Raw genomic sequence first — 20,610 nt, 5'->3', positions numbered from 1 at the left:
CTTGACTGCACCCTCGCCTGAGGCCCGTCATGACAGTACTTCAGCTGCTTGCGGAGAGATGAACCGACGATGCCTGTCCTGACTGAAAGGATTCCTTGGGCTGCCCCCTCAGCCAGGGGCCCTCACAGTTCACACTCCTCATGACCAGGGCTGCTTCAGAGCCTTCTGTGTCGCTGGATCAGCAACGCTCTTCAGCTGCAGCCTCCCAGGGAGGATGGGGACCCGCAAGGAGCTGTGCCAGGGTCGCTGACAATTCCTAAGGAGCTCTTGGATTCAGAGTTTTCCTAGAGAAACGGCAATCCATTTGAGCATTGCTTAGGTGACTTCCATCACTGGAAGGAGTAGTTCTTTCTCTTGCTGAAGAATACTGAAAGTAGCTGAAATTCCCACGTGCTCTGTCATTCACTTTCTGCACGCTACGGTATCTCGCTCGTGTGGGATGGATGCAGCCAACAAAAAGAACAGGGGAAGATTTAGCAGAAATGGCAGCACTGAAGGCAGTGGTGCAATCCGAATGCTGATGGCCAAAAAGCTCAGCTTCCTTTGTTTAGAAGATATGTGTAGCAAAGCATTGAATCAATATGGATCAGCATCTCCTCAAGACTGAAAATTATTGTAAGAACAATTAGAGTTATTTTTAGAAGGCCTCCTATGAATAAGTAGTGCTGCTTTGGCTTTGGCATTGGGAATTTTGGTTCTGTTCAGTCTGAATTCTGCGATGGGGTGAGTGAAGTTAAATGAGGTGGATGCTTTTTGGAAGAAAAAGCAGAACAGAAGCAGATGGTGAGGAGGAGAAAGCAAAATTAAGAAACATGAAGCAAATGTATTGTTAGAGATGCTGGTTTTCTCCAGTGAAAACGCGCTAGCTTATTGGTTTGATTACTCTGCTTGTTTGACTGTTCCTTTCAACTTTTTTTTCACTTAATGTTTTCTGCTTGAAAGTTTTTATTGCATGTTAGGTACTATGCAGCATAATTTAGTTGCTTTTTAATATTAAAAATATTATTAATTCTTTGCAGATACGACAATGATAGTGTAGATGAAAGACTGAAGAAATAAAGCTCATGTGAAAGACTTTACATGTGATGAATCATCCTCAGCCGTGATGAATCAAATATAATAAATTCTACTTTTGTGTTACTTAGTTTACACAGATGAAGATGCAACAAGAATGCAGGTATTGCTAGACTTCTGTACAGCTATTTTTTCTTTAAATCTCTTAAAATATAGTAGTTCCTGTATCAGGAAGGCCCAAATGACTGGGAGCTCAGTTTTGAAAATGAGCATGCTTTCTGAAAGTCTACACCTTCAGCCTCTGTGTGAATCTCCTTTGTATCCTGTTCTCAGTAAACTGGGTTGTTCTGAAAGCATTTAGGATTTTAATGTGAGCAAAGACTCTTGCTGAAATTAATTGTGTGGTGATAAACCCTGTGGTTTTCAACTTTAGTCTTAGCTCTCTTTATTAAATAGTTGCCATTGATCCTGGCTTAGGCTCTAAGCGAAACAGACTGATTAAAGCTATTGATGATGAGAGAGTTGCTCTTTGTGGAGGGCTAATTAATATCGCTGCCGTGCTGTTTTTGTACTGGAACATGGCAATATATGACTTTGGGCTACTGTCATAAATCACTTTTTGTCTAGGAATAACACTTTTGTACCAAATGGCTCAAAACTCACAGTGAGGATTCCCTGCAGTGGGATATTATGAAGCCCAAAATATTAAGTAGGGTGTAAAAGGGATTTAGTTCTTGGAGTATAGTACAGATCTTTCCATGCCTGCTTAATGTAACGCTTTGGATTCACCCTCTTGGCTTCACAGTCCTTAAATCAATGGTAACTGGAAACTGGGAGAATACACCAGACAAAGGATCAAGCATCCCCTGCATTCTGGGAACAGGCTACTTAGCTAGATAAACTTGGTCTCTGCGTGGTTTTTATTCTATTACATAGGTCAGTCACTTACTATATGAAGAAATTTCCATTAGCGTTTCCAGGGAGCAGATTCTCAATCCTGTCTCACAAATGTAAATAAAACATGAAATAAATGGGGTATTTAAACATCTTGCTGGGTTTACTGATGGCTCTTGGTGCAACATGGGGCATTTTATATTGGAAAGTACGTGCTTCGGGAGACAGTGGGCTTCATGGGTTTGTAAGGTACGTTACTGCTGTGCTTCTGTGCTTACAGTTGGGAGCTAAATAGGCAGGAGCTCAAAGAGGTGATGTTTGCTCTGGAAACTAATGAAGCATAGTAAAATATTTATCAGCAGAAAAGAGATAGTATAGCCAGGATTTTCATGAGAGGTTGGTGGTAAGAAGAGAGAGTGAGTTGAAGTAATGTAGCGGAGAGACAGCTCTGAACGATAAACCTCCGAAATTCTGTCCTGCGTGGCTGCAGTCGCGTTGAGGAGGAGGCAGTGTGCTGCACCTGGTGCCCTCAGATACATTTCTCTGCATTGCTGTGGAGGAAAATGAACCTTAACCTTTGCTGAGCCTGGGTATTGGCTTTGCAGTTTCATTCCTAAGTGGCAGCTGCTGCTGTTTTACGACATGCGCTTCATTGTACTAGGAATGCAGGTTTATTAAAGGACTTGTGCGAAACAGCTCAGGGGCAGCAGTTCAGCTTACTGACATGGACATCCAAGTGGCAAAATCAGCACTTATATAAATACTGGTGGGATTAAAAGCGTTCCCTTGCTGTGCCTGTCACACAGCCAGAATCAGCTGAAGCATGAGAAATTAACACTGAGTAGCAGACCTCCTTAATGAGAGGAACGGGGAAAAAAATCACAAATACGGCAAAATACATTAACTGAAAAGCTTTGGTTTTTTTCTTATCTTTTCATTATTGAGAACACAGACATGCACCTTTATTTTTTCACCTTACAAGCATGCGCAACAGCAGTAGCTTGCTTAACTTACTAACTTAGTGTAAAAGGTGAGTTGCTGCATATTTGCTTTTGTTTCAAAACTACCTAGTAGGAGAAAATTATGTTAGTACCGCCTCGCTTCTCCCAGAGCTTTGTGATTTCAAGATAAACAGGAACTTAGAAGCACACAACAGTTTTTTTGTGGTTAACACCATTCCATTATTTGAAATGTGAATCTATTTGTACAGATAGTCACTATATTTGTGAAGGCAATCAGAAGAAATAATTATGAAAAGCCTCTTAAATGTCATACTTACTTGGAAACGGTATCACCAAGCATGTATTTTACAGAATAATGGTGACACAGGAGGAATTAGCTCATATTTTGTATGAAAAGGGTAAAATACAAGGGGTTATCATGTACCACTGAGAATTTGTGCTGTTTTGAGAGAACCTTTAATTATGCTATGATAATTTTTTTAAACTTACTGTTAACTCACACTAAAATGTGTCATGAAAATCTGCTCACATACTGTTGTTGTAAATGATAAAAGATAGTGAAATATATTTCAGGACATGATGGCTTTTTTTGTTCAGTTCTTTACTTTCACGTTCTGTAAGTTAGACAAAACCCAAACTAAGTATTTTAATTTGATCAAGTTATTCAGCTGATTCAGCAGATGCAAGTAAATGTTTCTATAAGCCTTTGGTCATCTACTAGTTCTTGAGCTAACTTTCATGACTTGTTGCTGTGATTTTACCCAAGTTGGCAGGTCTGATTGTCGCTCTCATTGTTTAGATAAGATTATCCATGAATATTGCTAGCCAACTTGGTCTATCTTTTTAATAATTTATTTTAAAATGCAGTATATGTAAACAAAAGTGTGTGGAAGTGCAAAGAAAGTGGTAGAATGCATACTGCGTAGTGTCGTGATAACATGTTGTGACAATGTGGATTCCAAATTTACGTTCCATTTCCTTTGTGTCACCGATAACAGTATTTCCCTTTCCACAGGAATGTCAAACTTCAACCATTTTCAGCTCTTCAGAGGAAGATTGTGGTTTTGTCTCTGAATCTGGCCTTTCTGAAAGTAAAATAGTAATACAGTATTTTTGCAATTAATACTGGGAATTGTTGCTTGGGAAAATTGTGTACTACTTATTGTTTGTAACACAATTACTGGAGTTTGTTATTAAACGAGTATTAAAAATTCTGTGTTACCTGCTTCCTCTCAGCTTCGGTAACTTGCAGATACTGGTTTTTACCTCAGTATCCTCACACGTTCTTTCAGTAGATGTGACTGTAGTTAATTGCAGGTTTTAACATTTTAAGAAAGGCTTTCACGCAGTTTCCTTAGAACTGGTACTTGCCCTTTGCACACAAGCCTCGCTTACCCCTCAGACACGCTTAAGGACGAGGCCTGTTCTTGCGTGAGCCCTGACATGGCGGCCGCCGCCCCGGGAAGACGGAGGGGTCAACCCGGCCGTGAGCAGCCCGTGCAGACGCACCCCGCTAGCGAGGGGGGCGAGGGGACTTCCCCCGTCCCGCCGGCCCCGCACGGGAGCACGGGTGCGGCCTGGGCCCCGCGCCGAGCCCTTCGCTCCCCGCAACCGGGGTAGGGCCCGCCCCGCCCTCACGTGCGCCGCCCGTCATCAGCGCGCGCCGCCCGCCGCCGGTCACGTGCCCCGTGTTTATCTCCGCCGCAGCCGGTGCGGCGGGGCCGCGGCCCGCGGGTGAGCGAGCCCGGGGCTTCCCCGGGGCCGGGGGGCTCGGGGGCTCCCTCGGGGGCGGCGTCAGGCGGGGCTGGCCTGCGGCCCGTCGCCGCGGCCCGGCTGGCAAACGGCCGCGTTCCCAGCCGCCCCCTGGGAGAGCCCGGGCGAGGAGCGCGGGGGGCGTGCGGGGTTGCTCAGAGCCGCATCTCGCTAGCCAGCCCTCCCCTTCTCTCCAGGCTTACGATGTCACTGCCCGCCAAGAGATGCGGGAGGCCCCCGCTGTTGTCTTTTCTGGAAAAGAAAAAGCGGAAGCAAAGTCTTGATAGGAGAAGGGGGAAAACGAGGATTTATGTGGGAAATCACATTGACCGGTGGTTGACGCTTAAAGAGAAGCTGGATTTCAGAAACGATGCAGAAGTTGCAGGGTTTTTACTGGACTTGTGAGTAAACTGCCACAACACTCTATTTTCTAATACCAAGTAAATAATTTTTGGCGTTAATACCAGCTGTGCATTTTCTTTCTAGATACGACAGCTGTGAGCCGTTGCCAAAAGCTCCGATCTGTTCCCTCCCTGAGGATGTGAGAAGAGTTACTGTGAAAGATGAAAAAGCATTGTCAGGCAGCGCTTTAATAGCAGCTGATGGAACGTTAGTAGTATACTCTCTTTACGGATGATGGATGAAACTTTTTTTGTTGATAGTACTTGAAAGACTGTAGCTGAAATTAAAAAAAAATAGGGCAGAAGAAAGAGAAAAGTATACCACTAATTCTGTTAAAATGGAAGGGTTTTTTATATCCTTTGTAGAACAGCTTATGTATTCGTTTTTTGTATTGTTGAGCAAGTAATATGAGTCTCGAAACAAAACTTTTTTTCAGAATAAATGTTTCCATTAACAATTTGGGTTGTATTTGCAGGTATGACGATGGTGACCAGTTGTCTAAAGAATCTGCTTGTTCTGAACTTGGAGATGTGAGAATTGTAACTGTGAAAGAAGAGAGAGATGACTGCCTGTCGACAGAGACAGATGACACGTTAGTGATGCTTTGGGTTTTTGCATGTTTTGCATTTCAAAATATTTTGCATTCATTTTATTATTACTTTTAATTTTGTTTATTAGAAACTCATGTCATTCATTCTCTTGCTGCATTATCTAAAAACATCTTGGTGCATAACGGTTGGTCCAGTTGCCTTCTGAGGCAAGAATCTGAGAGAGATTTTGGGAAAAGTTGTAAGACTCTTACAATACCCACAGCAAACCTGCTTGTTCAGTGACTGCCTTGCTTAGTTGTATATGAGACTCATGAGTGGAACAGGAAAACTGCTGGTCCTTTACATGTATCCCAGTCACTTTAGTAAGCAGTTAGATTTTTACAGTAGTACGGTCTCCAGGCAAGTGCAACTGTGCGTGCTTTAAACTTTCTCAAAAGAAAAATGTTCCATTGGTGGCTGAGTGATATTACAAAGTGACGTGTTAACCTATCTAAAAATAGTGCCGTGCTCAACGAGGCAACCGCACCATCAGTCGACTGCTGATTTCTTTTACTGCAGTGTCATCAGTAACTGAGGCATTCACAGTTGAGATCAGAGGAGCCTCAAATAGGTATGCTTGTCCATTACTCTTTATTTAGGTTTCAATTATCCACAATGCTGTTACTGAATAATTGTAATTTCATCCGTATCTTAGTTGACTCACTTTTTAAAAAATGTATCTTTTCACGTGTGCAGGGGGACGCTGAGAACCTAGGACATTGCATTGGCATTGCATGGTGTGTCCAAAGCCCTCGCTAATCTGGTGAAGTACGTACCGCATGTAGCATGTTTGTCTGAATCTTCTTCCACTGTGTTTTTGCTTGTGACTTCCCTAATTCTTCTTACTTTTGATTTTAGTAGGTGAACAAGTTGGGGTTCCGAAAGCAATTCTGTGGCACAGAAGAGTTCCTGGGAGCTAGGTCAGGAGAAAATAAATACTAGTGCTGATGAAGCGGACAAATTCAAGTACGCTCTTCAAAATAGCATTTTTCTCTGGCAATATAATTTTAGTTTGGAGTGCAGGAATAATTGAATTCCTGGGACTGATTTGATTCAGGTGAGACTGAAGGTTTATTCTTAATTGATTGCTTGTGTCAGCCTTCTGAGATGTGAGAAATATTGTTAAAACCTGTTTGGTGTGAGAAAAACTTTGTTATTTTAAAAGGTAAGGTGTACGATGCTTTGTTACACTCTCATGATACCAACGTGAAGATGCTAAATCACACCGAATACGTACAATGCTGGACAAGTGATCAGGCACGTGTGCAGTGGTAACTTATAAAGCTAAGAAATGACAGCAGTTTAAGAATAAAGAGGTGCAAAAATAAGAAGAGTTTGATGGGACTGACATCCTAGGGCATTCTGTGTTATTCTAGGGAATATTTACCTACCAGGAGTAGTTGTATAGCCACTCTGTGAGGAAAATAATTATTTTGTGTTTCAGTGTCTGATCACCACAGCGCTGGTAAGGCTTTGGGGTTTGTTTTTCATTCACAGTAGAGCAGTGAGGTGCAGGGATTATGTTATTGAGGAATTATGTTATTGAGGATTCTTATTAGCTGTGGGATATCTGTACAGCGGTCGACTCATTGCCCAGAGTCATGTTGGTAGCTGAACTTGGGTCTTAAAGTAAGACGAAACTCAGTTACTAACTCCGTGTCTTTAGATGGGTGGGCAAAATTCTTAATTGTTGTAGAAAATAGTGGTTTTCTTCTGGAAAGGAGTAGTGGTTATGTTAATGTGTACTTTTTTTTTTCTTCTTGTTTTTAAAGGTGTGGTACTGCACTTCCTATTGAAGGGTGGAGATGAAGGCAGGTATTTCCTGCTTTCCAGGCATTTGGGTGTCGTGTTTTCCTGTTGCTGTTATTGTTTTGGGCCTTACGGAGTACGTCTTTTCATTCTATGCTGCTATATAAGGGCCAGGAAAAGAACAAGGTCTTGTTTAAGCGGCTTTGATAACAAATTCTGAATTGCTAGTCATAAAGCAGCTGTTGTATTCTAGGCCTTGCACTGTCTAGTCTGGTTTTAGGCTGGCTAAACACTTACTGAAACTGGAAATAGCAAAGGTAATGGAGCAAGAACATGTAAACTCACCTGCTTCATCAGTGGCTTTAATGTCTGTTTTCTGCCTTGGTTTTGGAGTCCTGCCTGATGATGTTAGCTGCCAGAGGTTGCCGCTGTTGTAGAGCTTTAAGTTGATGGAGAAACAGGGAGTCGGGTAGCAGGGATTTCAAGGTTCTTGTCAGGTCAAACTGTATAGGTTTTTGACTTCTGGTTATTGTGAGGAGCTGGAATGTAGAAATAACACAGGAAGAAAAGAATGCATGTAAATCTGGTTTAAAGTATTCTTACAAGGGCATAGCCAAAGAGAAGTATTACTGAACCACGTCCAGTTAAGTTACTGAATATTCAGTTCTTCTCTAATGCTTCTCCTGTTATTAACTTTCAGCTTTAACATTTGGAATAGTAACCAAGCTAGACTCAAATTATTTTTCTGGTTTTTGTGTAACAAGTGCGAAACTGTCAAAGCAGATAATAAACAACTTATTGTTTTTTTTCTTTAATGTTTTGCTATTTACTCTGACATTAACATTGAAGAATGATGAGTGAAAATAATTTGAGTAGGGTTTTCTGAGGAAGCTTTGGGGGCTTTGAGATTCTTTTACTTCTGCAGTATTTGAGTGACAGAGATTCAAAAACTCCTTTACCTGGACCTTTATTAATGAGACAGATTCTCATGATAGAACTGACTTTCCTGGGATTTGATTCCAGAATGTATCCCTAAGAAATTAAACAGAATACAAATACAAATAACTACTCAAAAGTGTCACAGCAGATTGGTGAGGAAGACTGAAACCTGTAGGGTGAGTTGGTGTCAGTCGTTAGTAAATGATTAGTTGGGAAGCCCCTACTTTGAAGGTGGCTTCAGCTTCAGTTCCTGTCTCTCCTAAAATGGTAGTGGCAACTCCTTTTTTAACGATTTTTGCTCGATAGCTTTTCTCACAGTCATGGGATCTTGCAAGACTCTGTACTGCAGAATTTCTTCTTCTTAACTAATCTGATGTCTGAAAAGTTGTACAGTTGCAGTCCAGACAAGGTAGTTGTAAAGTGTAATTCCCTAACTTGGGAAGAAAATGAACAATCAGCAAGCTGTTAATGCTGCAGACTTACTGTGACACCAGTGTGAGCAGCCGAGGAGTTTCTTAGCAGTCAGGAAAGTAAAACTTAAACTACATTTAAAAGAAAAAGGGAAAAAAAAAAAACAAAACAAAACACCAGCCTGCTTAGTAGGACAGCTTCCTGTGCTCTGCCAACAAATTGATTTTTGATGCTTTGTTTTCACTAGCCTGCATTTAAACTCTCTAAGTCTGCCCAGAGTATGAAATAACAATTCTTCATTGAACTGGGAGATTCTGCATGTATTGTTTTCAGTCTTCAGTGTTCACAGTTTGTTTTTAATTAAAAAAAAAAAACCAAAACCTAACACACACACAGTCCCCACCCCACCCCCAACAAACCACAGTCTGTGGTTATTTCACTGATGTAACTTGAAAGTGAATGTGTAACACTGCTTTTCCTTAGAAAAAGGAAAATGCGAAAATAAAGATTGAGTGGTTTGTCTAAGATATTTAATTAAATAAATTATTTTATTGTAATGCTAAATGTTGATCTCTATTTCACTATAGTGAAACCTATGTATATACATCATAGAAACGTACGATGATGTTGGTCTGATTATATGCATTGCACATACAAAAGCACACATGGAATTATTGTAATATTTTCCATTATTACTAAGTTAGAATATTATATTAGAGGAATGTACCTGCCTAGACGTGTTTTGTGAAACAATGCAAACACATTTCATATTTAGATATTTGAATGTCACATTGTAACTGTTATCATTGTCTTACTTTTCAGGGTGACCAGCAAGAAGAAAATCCAGCTCTTGCATAACAGTACTGGGGCAGTTTTGGGTCCATTTTGATTTTGCGGTGAGGGTATTGTGGACTATAATGAATTACTGTAAGTTGTAGTGTGAAATTCCATGTTACTTGTTGAACAGCACATTAAACTTAATTACCTAAAGTTTTATTGTGTTACGTTAACATTAATAAAGTGTGTGGAGTGGATTATTTCACTGTGAGAGTCTGTACGTAGTTCTCGGAAGAGCAACAAGAAACAACAAGCCAAACCGCTAATAGGTATTGCTCAAGCTTCTTCAGAATGTATTCTGTAGGCTGTGTTAATGGAAAAGTTGCTCACATTTTATTTAAAACTTGAAGGGCTGAAATAAAAACAACGTTCTAGTCTCAGTTGTGACGTCAAGCGTGCTTCCATCCTGAATGCGTTTCTTGGAATGCTGCTTCTTAGGAAACAAATTTAACATTGCCCACGTACTGGAAGGTATTCTTGCAGGTTACCGATGCACTTAAAAATGATGGGTAAAGGCGCTGTCTATATAGTGTGTTGTGTTAGTGCCCTCTGAAAAATGAGTAATCCGATGTCATTTATCTAAATACATTTCGTTACTGAACAGTTTGATGTGTTGCTTTGGCTTTTGATACTACTTAAACAGATATATGATGCCTCTTAATTATTTTCTTCTTTTAACAAAGATGAAATAAGTGTAGAGTACTTTCAGTTAGTGAAGTTCTACAGAATAGTGCTGGCAGTTCTGAATTTCTCTTGTAGTTACTAAGCATGAGTAATCCTGGAAAGTTTTTAACTGAGAAACTGTGAAATTAGTGTGATTGTATTCAATATATGTTTGTCAGAAGGACAGAAACTCCTAGTCTTCTGATGTTGGTTTTTTTTTTTTTTTTCTTTAACCGTGCACTTTCATAAGTGTTGGGTCTTGATCTTAGAGTGTTCAAGCCAGCTGGGTTTTCCCATCAGCTTACCTTAGAACAGCCTCTCTGTAGAGAAATTCCCCTCATTAGATCATTACACTCAACATTCAGTTTTTTAATGAGCTACTTCACGTCACCTGCTATAAGAAACTGCTGCTCCTAAGTATTCTTTTGTTGCTTTTGAAGTATAAAAATTCAGTGTTACCTTGTGAACAGTGTATCTTTTGCCAAATGTTGCACAGATAGCTTTTTTAAAAATAAAGCAGAAAAGATCATTTTTTGGAGCTTTTTCAAAATGAAAACGCCACTTCCCATATCTTTCCGTGTTCTCTTTGCTTTGTGCCTTTCAGATTTTTCTTTGACTACCAAGCAGTCATTCACGAAAATGACTCAGATTGGCCCACAGGAAAAGTATGACTGGTGACACCAGTTCTCAGTGAAGTGTCTTTCAGCGCTCAGATTTTCTAGTGCCAGTGCCATCACAGTGAAAAGGGAAGAGGACTCAGCCTTCAGCACAATCAGTGACATTTTCCTCCAGTGTCTGTAAGATCAGCAGAAGAATCTGCAGCTGCAGTAGAAGTAAGGCGCTCTGCCCTTCTGTGGCGTTTGAGCAGCATCTTGTCGGCCTGTTCAGCCTAGTTCTTGTGCCTTTATAAATGCACACTCAAATACTTGTATTATTTGACTACTTGTGGAAGTAACATGATGTTTTGGTGTGCGCTCACTGCATAACGTTACTGGTGGAATGGTTATTCTGGTGCATAGTACTTGACTATAGTGTGATTCAGCCCATACTGATGTGTTTGCCCCAAAACCTCCCGTTAGACTAACACTTCATGCTGAAGAAAAGTCAAGAGAAAAGCAGACTTTTTAAAATTTCTTTTTGCAACGTTATATGCATGAATGATATATTTTGGGTTGTTATATCAACGTATGCTTTTGAATATCTGACTTGCGTAGAGCAGAATATTACCCTTAGTATTTTTCAGTAAACAAAATTCTGAAACAAGATTCTTGCTTCTGCTAAGAACACAACAAGAGCAGTGGCTATGCTTTTGTCACAACAGCCGAGTCAGTCTTCCTGCACCTGTGGGTTTTGCTGAACTTGAATATGTTCAAGTGTCAGAACTAAATCTGTAAAAATCATTTACACTGTTGTTCCAATTAAGAGTATACACATAGAGGAATTACTCTTAAGCAAAATAGTTGGGTTCTTGGCAATACTGACCGTAGATTTCTGACCTAAGTGCTGTGAAAATTAGAACATTTTCTATATGAGTTTATAGTGAAAGGCAAACATTGGCTGTAAAAACAGAAATTTTTTTTTTGTTTGTGTTTTGTGGCTTTACTGTCGTAGTTGATTGCCTTAAACCTGTGGACCTATCAAATCTTTTGAAATGTGAGGATTTTAAGTATGTAAACTGGGAAACTTCCATCCAAATAGGGACAGGTTCTGTGTTGGAACTTAATTTTTAAACTGTTATTTAACTAACTTAAGTTGCAATGCTCCAGTTTTCGCACTACTGACTACGTATTCCATAATTTTGCTTTTACAATAAGTAATTTTCTAAAATCACAATAATTAAGATTGTGCTCTTAGCCTAATTAACTTAACATCCCATGAAAACGTTGTATGTTTTGTTCAGGAAAGGTGATCTGCTCTATATTGTGATTTGTAGTAAAAGACCTACAAAGCTTGAGAAAAAAGTTACTTAAAACAGCTCTTGCAGCTTTCTTTGTGAAATAAGTAGTTTTGTAAATTGTCACAGACACTGCTTGGGAAGGGGATAGAACTGAGGTGAGACAGGCTGCAGTAGGTTACTCCACAAAATAGGTGTTTCAGAGCCCTGTTTTCTTACCATTTAGAATGGCTTCAGCTCGTCTCGTATTCTGGATGCCCACCTGTAAGGCTTGATTGTACAGACAAAAGCTCAGGAGGAAGCAGAATGCTGTACCTAGAGGCATTGGTTAAGGATATCGCAGGGATGCAGAAATCTGATTTTATTCTGAATTCTTCAGGCTTAGTAGATCATCTTGTTCAAGTTGCTTCTCTTTTCTCTTGTTTTATCTTGTGGTACAATAGGAGTAAATTCCAAATGTAACTTCTACAAGGCACAATCGCTTGTCTGTAAGAAAGGTTTAACAGCATGAAATACTGTCGTAAGTGTGATGATACTTCTCATTACTTTTTCCAGAAATTTTCATGTCCTATGCCTGTTGTTAGTGACACGTCTTTGGGCTTTTAAATCAAGGTACCCTGAACGAGCGTCTACCGTGTGTCATGGTAAGCACATTCTCATGAGTGCTGAAAATACTGGTCAGTGGATGGCAGAAGGGAAAATGCATCAAAGGAGGAATTCCGAAAGTAGGAGTGGTGGAGTTTCAGTTTGAGATGTGTAAATGAAATGTGGGTTAGAGAGGAATGTTTTGTGGTTTGAGTGGTTACCTGTCTCAGGACAAGCCTGCTTCCTCTCTTTTATGATGTCTCAGCAGAAGCAATTAACTTTTCATCCCTTTGTAATTCCAGAGAGATTCCTCACCACTACAGGAGTCAAAGCTCTGGGTAATGAGGATTGTGTTTTCATGAAGCTGAAAACACAATTGGACGCTTCTGGGATCAGATACAGCTGATAAGTGTGAGAAGTCTCACATCTTTGCCACCTCAATTAGGTCAAAAAGCAATACTTTCTTCTGTACTTCTTGTGTATAACTGTAAAATTGATGTGTTTTTAAGATAGCAAAATCAGTCTGCCGCTCAATGGTGTTTGTAAACTTGCTTTGCATGCAGTATTCAGTGTGGTTTTATCTATAGCCTGGCTAGGGTATCTAGAAAGAAAGAGGGCAGGTGGTTTGTGTGTATGTATGTGTATACAAACACACTGCCACTCTGATTTTATAAAATCATACTCTCACATGGGTTGGAAGGGACCTGTGAAGGTCATCTCGTCCAGCCTTCTCAAAGCAGGGCTCACTTCAGGTTTGGATCAGGTTACGCAGGGGCCTTGGCTAGCTGAGTTTTGAAAATCTCCCAAGTATTTTACAGAATTCTGAAATATTTTTTTTTTAATAAAACATAGGATCCAGAATGTAAGAATCAGCTTGCATTACTGTTTTTGATTTTTCTTTTTTTCACTGATATTGTAGTAGTCAAAATCCTGATTTATGTTTTTAAGGTATACAACCTGACAGTATGGGAATGCTTAAGATACGTTGATGTGGACACCTAAATTATACGGCTACAGCCAATTACTGATCTCTAATAGCTTTATGCTAAGTAAAAGTACGTGCATGTGAAAAATGTTTTAAGATACATCACAATGACTTGGCTTTAAGAGAGGATATGGTCTGAGGTGAGATGACCATAGATACTGTGTTGTCTTTCTTAGATGATTACTATTATGTATGGTGTTTGTAATCAGCAAAAAAACCCTTCTGTGAATATGCATTAGGGAGAGACATTGAAAAATCAGGGTATCTTGTATGGAGATATGATGCTGCTTAATTTAGTTACATCGGTTCTTCGACCCTTAACAGGTTGAAGTGAAAAACTGCATATATGTATCTTTTGCCAGAAAAATGTTTTTTAGATATTTTAAAGCTAACTAAAGAAGTAATTGCTTTCCAAGATAGGCCATTCTACCTCTCTAAAATCAGTGTTTTCCTGTTCTTTATCTCCACCCTCAGCAGTAAAACATCCTTGGGATATCTATGAAATCTTCAGATGGGAGGAACCTTGCCAGCTTAGGTGATGGGCTAAGTTTAGGGTTTGGAAATGAACCAAAGTGGAGAAGCTTTTCTGCAATACATGATGGCTACAGTCTTCTTAAAATGCCTTTTGCCAGACCCAACTTAAAATGTGCATCATTATTAAGACTTACCTTTGTGTCATAAATGGCCAGCTAATGCATATGTGTGTGAGCAGCCAGGATCACTGGCAAGTCAGTTATTCTTGACGGATGTCTGCACCCCCCGCCCAGAGTAACTTCTGTTGTTCCAGGGCAAAATAGAGGAGGGAAGAGAAAAGGAGAGAACAAAGGTTGAATGGTGTTGAAACCACTGGAAAAGCTTCCAGTGCTTTTAAATCAGTTTTTCTTACTCTTGATGGTTCTTTTCACAAATTTCTTTGCTATCCTACGTGCTCTTTCTTGGATGGTCAACCTTGTTGCAGAAATTAGAAGATGTTCCAGAAGAAAAATTTTATGTATTTCTAAGCTTTGTTTAAACAAATAATTTAAAAATAGTTCACTAAGTGACCTATTTTTCAAATGAAAATGTTCTCTAACACTAAGGAGCTGCTACTTTCAGTACCAAAAAATAAAATCCTATTGCAGTAACATTTTATTGTAGTTTTAAAAAAAAATCCAACATATGATAAACTCAGTCTGGCTTTGAGTATAGTACAGTAGTGTTTATTTTGTCATTCAGCTGTTGATCTGGGATGACTTAAACTGAATCTGTACAGTGCTGCTCTGATACTTCTTGTGCTGTTTTTAACCCCAAATTAGATAAAACTACTTGTGGATAATAGAGTGCAACCTATTTAATATATCCAAATGACTTGTCTTTCCTTTTCTTTTCCGGAAAGGCAGCTGAAAGTACAGGTTGCTGTAGATTATTCTCAGAGGTGAAAATATTTCTTGTCTTTTAACATCCTGAAACTTCTCATTCAATGTGTTAGTGTGGTCTCACAACTATGAGCTTGGACAAGATTTGAGCACAAATACCTCAGCAGATTGCACTTGGGTTGTGAAGTTTGGTATACATTAAGACAGCTGTGGAGGTAGCAGCAGGTTTGTTTTTATGTATGTGTAGAAAACATCACTGTTCCTGTAATTCATGTAGCTGTTGTCTACCTATATCTAAAGTAGTCCTAAATCAGTGTTTTTTTCATCTCTGGTCATATGATAAAGATTTGCATAACTTTATTTCAAGATTGATTAGTTTGGTGCAAATATACATACAGCAATAAGGTACTTTATCTTTCAAGATAGCTTCCAAAAGCCATAGCCAGAAGAAGATCCCTAATCAAAGTCTAAAAATGCTCCAGTGAGTGTGCATAGTGTTCCTGTAAGCTTTTCATACCAAGACTGTATGCTTACTGCAAGGTTGTCTATTCAGGGTAACGGGAATACAGGGGAGTCTGGTGTGCGTGTAAGGGGAGGCCGGGGCTCGCGTTTCAGCATTGCTGCTTGCGCAGCTGCTCTGCTCCCTTCTCCTCCTGGGCATTTATTCTGGTCCTGCCGTGGCCTCTCTGACAGCACACCGCTTTGTGAGTCCATGTGGCGAACTTGGATACGGGAACTCATCTGGCTCTAAAAATTCACCCTCAAAACAGTGGTGTAATTTTCTTCATTCCTGTCATTTACTTAATCCAGTTTGTCGCTTAGTCACACACACATCTGCTGGCACAACGGGAGGCGCTGGGAGGGTGGGAACTGGTGGCAAGCACGGGACATGCCACTACCATTGAAAGCTTGCTGTTGAACGGGTGGGTAAATATTTATCTGTGACGTGAAATACCTTTTAACCTTGTAGTCATTCATAAAAGCATTGAGGAAAAAGCTGATCCAGTTAATTCAACTATTATATCAAATTATTCTGGGACTTTAGGCAAATAATACCTACTTTTCAGTGACAAATGAAAAACCTATTGAGCATTAGAAATAGGATGTTAAGGGTTTAACTTAAAATTATGAGCTTCCCAAATGCTGTTTTTAGGAACTTTTTTCCTTCATTTGCCCACTTTGCCTCACCCCTTCCTAAAAAAAATACAAAATCAAAACAAACAAAAAACCCCAAACAAACAAAAACCAAAACCAAAGTGGAATTGGGGGGGGGGGGGTTTGTGAGGATACTTAGTAGATGTTTTAAATGCACTTATTTCAAATCCTGCTTACTTTTCGATATCGTATCTTTTTTTGTTGTGTAAGATGGGAAAGGTGAGCTCCAAAATGCAATGCAGTGTGAAGCATTTAATGTGAAACTGAGTTCTCAAAGAGGGTAGGTTTTCTATTTACAATTCTGCATTGGGAACTGGAGAAAAAAAAAAAAAAATTAGATACAAATGTGCTGCTGTTTTGGATGTCTGATGTTTCTTTCTCCTCTCCTGCTTACCTCCATTCTAACCTTGTTTTATTCCATTACTGTTTCTGCGGGATGAGTAAGTATACTGTATGCGTCTGTGTTGTGGTACGTGTTTTCCTTGTGTACTAAACCCTGACTCAGGAATTACTGTAGTTCTTATATTGGAAGTAACAGCCTTTCAGTCTTCTTTTTACAAAGGAAGAAAATTAACGGAGTGAGATCTTCAGCTGCATTTACATTTTTAGCTTTGTGTAAAGACGGACGGAATCACAGATGTCTGATTTTCATAAAAAGTTGAAAATCTGTGAATGCAAAATGGTATCTGTAGAAGTAATTGAAGTCTTCCTGGTGTTAATTACAGGAAGCACGTTCTTATCTGTATTTGCTTGCTTTTTTTGTGCAATCAAAATGGAGGAGAAATGAAAGAATGAGAATGTATAAATTGTGGTGTTACAGAAACACGCTTTGGTTGTACAGGGGCTGTTAGTATTTCTAAGAGACTTTAAAAGCCTCTGAGGTACTTATGTTGCTAAATGCAGTACTTCAGGGTACTGTCATACTAACACAACCTAAATTCATAATGCTGCCTTCAAAGCTTGTCCAGCCTTAGAGTAGGCCAAAGTTCCCCCCTTTCAAATTAAAAAATATGCTTTTGTATTGATCGACATTTCTATTAAAAGCTAGAGGAAGTAAAACACACACAAAAAAGAAACACTCCATGTTCAGTCAGACAGAAAGACCAAAACTGACCCCAAACTTGCAAATAAAATCATTACTGAGCGCTCTGTAACAGTATATGACAAAGTAAATGCATTGAGATTCTTGTCACAGGTCAGTTTGCGTAACTGTGCTCACATCAGTAATCAGTCTGATTCCCGCAAATAGCGTCTTACTGAGTGGTTTTTGGGGAGAGGGGAAAAAAAAAAGCTTTATTAAGCAAAATAAAGGCAATTTCAATGAAAAGTGCCATTAGGGATGTGATGAGGAAAAATACAAATAGTCCCTTGAAACTGATGAGAAGAAAGTTGAAAATTCAGTTGAATCCATGGAGCCTGCCAACACACTAATTAATTAAACCCTTGAGCTGCTGGCTTTGTGTTAGTTGGACTTCTCAGGTCACCTACCAGCACTGGCCAGCCACCGGGAAACGAAAGCAGCCCGCAGTGTAGGATTTGTGTAGCAGTTCTGTTCACAGACATGTTCTTAAAATTACTGTTCTTCTGGGGAGAGGTGTTTGCAAAAATATTTTGAGTTAGAAAAGTTAATGGTGATGTGTGTAAGTTCACCGATTTTAATTTTAAGTTTGTGCCCTCTGGAGTGAGGGAAGTATGTATACTTCAGCTGCAGCCTACTAATATTTCACCTCTACTTCTACACACGGCTTTTATTTTTGTTTATGTTTTAGGATCCTGTTAGAAAATAGCTAGATTTTTTTTTCATCCTATTTAGGTTTTACGGTTGCTATATTAGCATCTTGTATTTTCAGTAGTAAACTGCAAAGCTTTTGCACTCAGCAAGTTTCAGGTTGCATAAACAGCTTTGATGAGACCAAGAAGTCCCACAGCTGATGCTGCGGTATATGCTATCCTATGTAGTCGATGCGTGCTACGTTTTTTTCTCTGGTGCTGCAGTCCATCCTCATAAAAGCTTTATTTATTTGTGTAATAGTATTTATTATTGTGTGTGTACATATTACATGATTCTATGATTCTACGTATATGTAAAGGCTTCTGTTCATGTTAGCTTTCCATGTTTTCTGAGAAAAATTTTTTGGTTGTTTTTTTTTTTTTTTTGGTCTGAGCAATGAGTTCATTTTTCCTTGACCCATCTTTGCATCTTACTCAGTAATCTAGTAACAGGCAATGAAGAGCTGTATGTTGCTGTCTGAAGGAAGTGTAAAAACTTCAAGTGGATTGTTTCACATTCTTCTATTCGGTTTTGTCGGGATCCAAACAGGGGGTTCCTGTTGGCAGCAGGGCTGCCTCACAAAACACTGTGTCATAAATGTCACTCAAGAGCAATAGTAAGAAACTTCAGATCCTACTCATGGGGGGGGGGGTGTGTTTATTTGCTGATTTGAATATAGTCTGTTGCATCATTCCTCTTCTGGGAAGGAAATGCAAATAGAAGAGTATCGTCTCAATTTAACCACAGACCAATTAGCAAAATAAATTGAGGTAGAGTAGATGAGCTTTGAAGAACTTGAGATCTGAGAGGAGAGATTTATTCCTGTCTGCTGGACAGCTGTCAGTGATTATTCTCTGAGCATCACTGGCTTTCTGATCGCAGACTTGCTGATGGGCCGTTCTCTAACACCCCTCCTATAGCGGTCTTTCTGACTGCCGAGACTCATCTCAATCTTTCTGCTCCTCAGTGATGGAGTGTTCATACTCTGAATATCCGCCGAAGGGAACCATTTTCCTCATGTTTTGGTCTGTTTTTCCCTGAAGGACTGACCTTCAGAGTGGTTATTACATATGACCCAGGTGAAAATGTAAAGTGACGTCTTTCTGCCTCAACATTCTTTTCTATTTGTAGTAGATGTCAATTGTTTTTCACTAATATATATTTTATTTGGTCCCAGTGTCAAAAGGATTTTGGTATTGATATTTCGTCATTTCTAAAAAGAAAAAAAAAAAGGCAATCTCAGACCAGTCTGTACTGTCCTTTATGTGTTGCCAGACATGTTAAGATGACTCTGAATCTTGAAAAGACTCCCGCATGTCAGAAATGTTTGTGGTTCTCCCCCTCCTTTTGGAGGTTGGTTGAACACCTCATGACTTGCACAGGACTCAAACATAACCAGTCCAGCGCAGCATTTGTTTGCTTTTTTTTTCTAAATTATTTTAAAGTGCTTTTTGTTGTTGTTCAGATAATTTATATAGTGTTTTAGTTTTATTCATATCATCCAGTTTGGGAGAAAATAATCGATTAATTCTGCCACATACAAATTTCTGTAGACTGTTTTCTTTCTCTGGCTGAGAAATTGGCTTACTGTTCAAGTGTTCCCCTCCCCAAAAGAAGTTAATAGTGTGACTTTCTCACGTCTACCAAATCTTTAAATGCTTTGATTTATGTTTTGAAGATTATGCATAAACTTAAATAAGTTTCACAGAAAAAAAAAATGACAACCATTCAGAATATTTTGAGATTTATTAGGAACATAAGAAAATCTATTGGGCCAGACCTGAGGCTTATGTACTTCCTATCTTGTTTGTGTGTTCAGGAAAAAAAAGAGATTCACAAGCAGCTCCATCTTATGTCAGTGTTATAAATGCAATTCCAGGCAAGACCAATTCTTGCTAGGTTTTGTATAAATGGAGAAAAGAGGTGGTCCTTGTATTGCAGGACTTCTAACAGGCACGGAGAACTTAAAATTTGAAGTTGTTCAGGCTTTGGCTATGTAATTAATAATGCTAAATACTTTATATGGATATGAAAAATACTGCTGCTATCATAATATTCCTTACAGGATCTTTGTTGTGTTCTTGGAATTCAGAAAATTTTCTGTCTTATAGGAATCTTAAAATACCTGTTTATGGAAACATTCCAGGCCAGGTTGGCCGGGGCTGTGAGCAACCTGATCTGGTTGGAGATGTCCCTGCTCCTGGCAGGGGGGTTGGACTGGGTGGGCTTTAACAGCCCCTTCCCACCCAAACCATTCTGTGGTTCTGTGCAACATGAGGTTGTTCTCACTGTGCTTTTTTGCCTTGTTATATTATTTTGATAACATTTGTCTCTACTGAAAACAATTGCAATTTCTTAACCTTTGTGTAAGATTGTTTTCATACCTCATTATCTCAGTAACTCTCCTCTGAACTTTGCTTAGTTCTGTAGTTATCCTTTTGGACAGAGTAAGAAGTATTTCATAGAAGACAGACATAAAGAAAAATACGTCTCTGTTTTTCACTGTTCTTTTCTTTTTGGCTTTCTGTTGGCTGAGGGACTGGCATTGATTAAAAAAAAAAAACCAAACCAAACTGATTTTGATAGAAGCTTCATTTCTCTCCTCCTGAAGTGCCAAATCTGAATTAAAATGTCCTGTCATGAAAATAATAT

General features: G+C 39.3%; 1 protein-coding gene and 1 long non-coding RNA gene across 28 annotated transcripts; both read left to right on the top strand.

The window, feature by feature from the left end:
• Positions 1–4,714: 4,714 nt before the first annotated feature.
• Positions 4,715–9,703, top strand: LOC147598506 (uncharacterized). Of its 27 annotated transcripts, none has more exons than XM_086762248.1 (9): positions 4,715–5,023; positions 5,109–5,231; positions 5,500–5,616; positions 6,134–6,185; positions 6,311–6,382; positions 6,476–6,671; positions 6,780–6,871; positions 7,387–7,499; positions 9,536–9,703. In XM_086762248.1, exons 1-4 carry the CDS (start codon positions 4,827–4,829, stop codon positions 6,147–6,149), a joined length of 453 nt encoding a protein of 150 aa, XP_086618374.1. In that variant the 5' UTR covers positions 4,715–4,826; the 3' UTR covers positions 6,150–6,185; positions 6,311–6,382; positions 6,476–6,671; positions 6,780–6,871; positions 7,387–7,499; positions 9,536–9,703. The 27 variants fall into 27 exon arrangements, with proteins under 27 accessions (XP_086618374.1, XP_086618373.1, XP_086618355.1 ...); XM_086762247.1 differs by having other exon boundaries at positions 6,473–6,671; XM_086762229.1 differs by having other exon boundaries at positions 6,076–6,185.
• Positions 9,704–10,723: 1,020 nt separating this feature from the next.
• Positions 10,724–13,226, top strand: LOC147598505 (uncharacterized). The gene is made up of 2 exons (XR_015260545.1): positions 10,724–11,046; positions 12,995–13,226. It is a non-coding gene; the product is annotated as an uncharacterized LOC147598505 (long non-coding RNA).
• The last annotated feature ends 7,384 nt before the right edge of the window (positions 13,227–20,610 follow it).

The sequence above is a fragment of the Chlamydotis macqueenii genome, chromosome 18 (assembly GCF_036417535.1).
Source record: "Chlamydotis macqueenii isolate bChlMac1 chromosome 18, bChlMac1.mat, whole genome shotgun sequence".
NCBI classification, from domain to species: domain Eukaryota; kingdom Metazoa; phylum Chordata; class Aves; order Otidiformes; family Otididae; genus Chlamydotis; species Chlamydotis macqueenii.
This window is presented reverse-complemented; position numbering and strand designations above follow the sequence as displayed.

Bases quoted from the DNA above. Each gene is read 5' to 3' on its own strand.
- LOC147598506 (XM_086762240.1), top strand. From the start codon at position 4,827: ATGTCACTGCCCGCCAAGAGATGCGGGAGGCCCCCGCTGTTGTCTTTT. The intron at 5,232-5,499 runs GTTAGTAGTATA...TTGTATTTGCAG, and splicing joins TTAATAGCAGCTGATGGAAC to GTATGACGATGGTGACCAGT. The intron at 5,617-6,075 runs GTTAGTGATGCT...ATCTAAAAATAG, and splicing joins TCGACAGAGACAGATGACAC to TGCCGTGCTCAACGAGGCAA.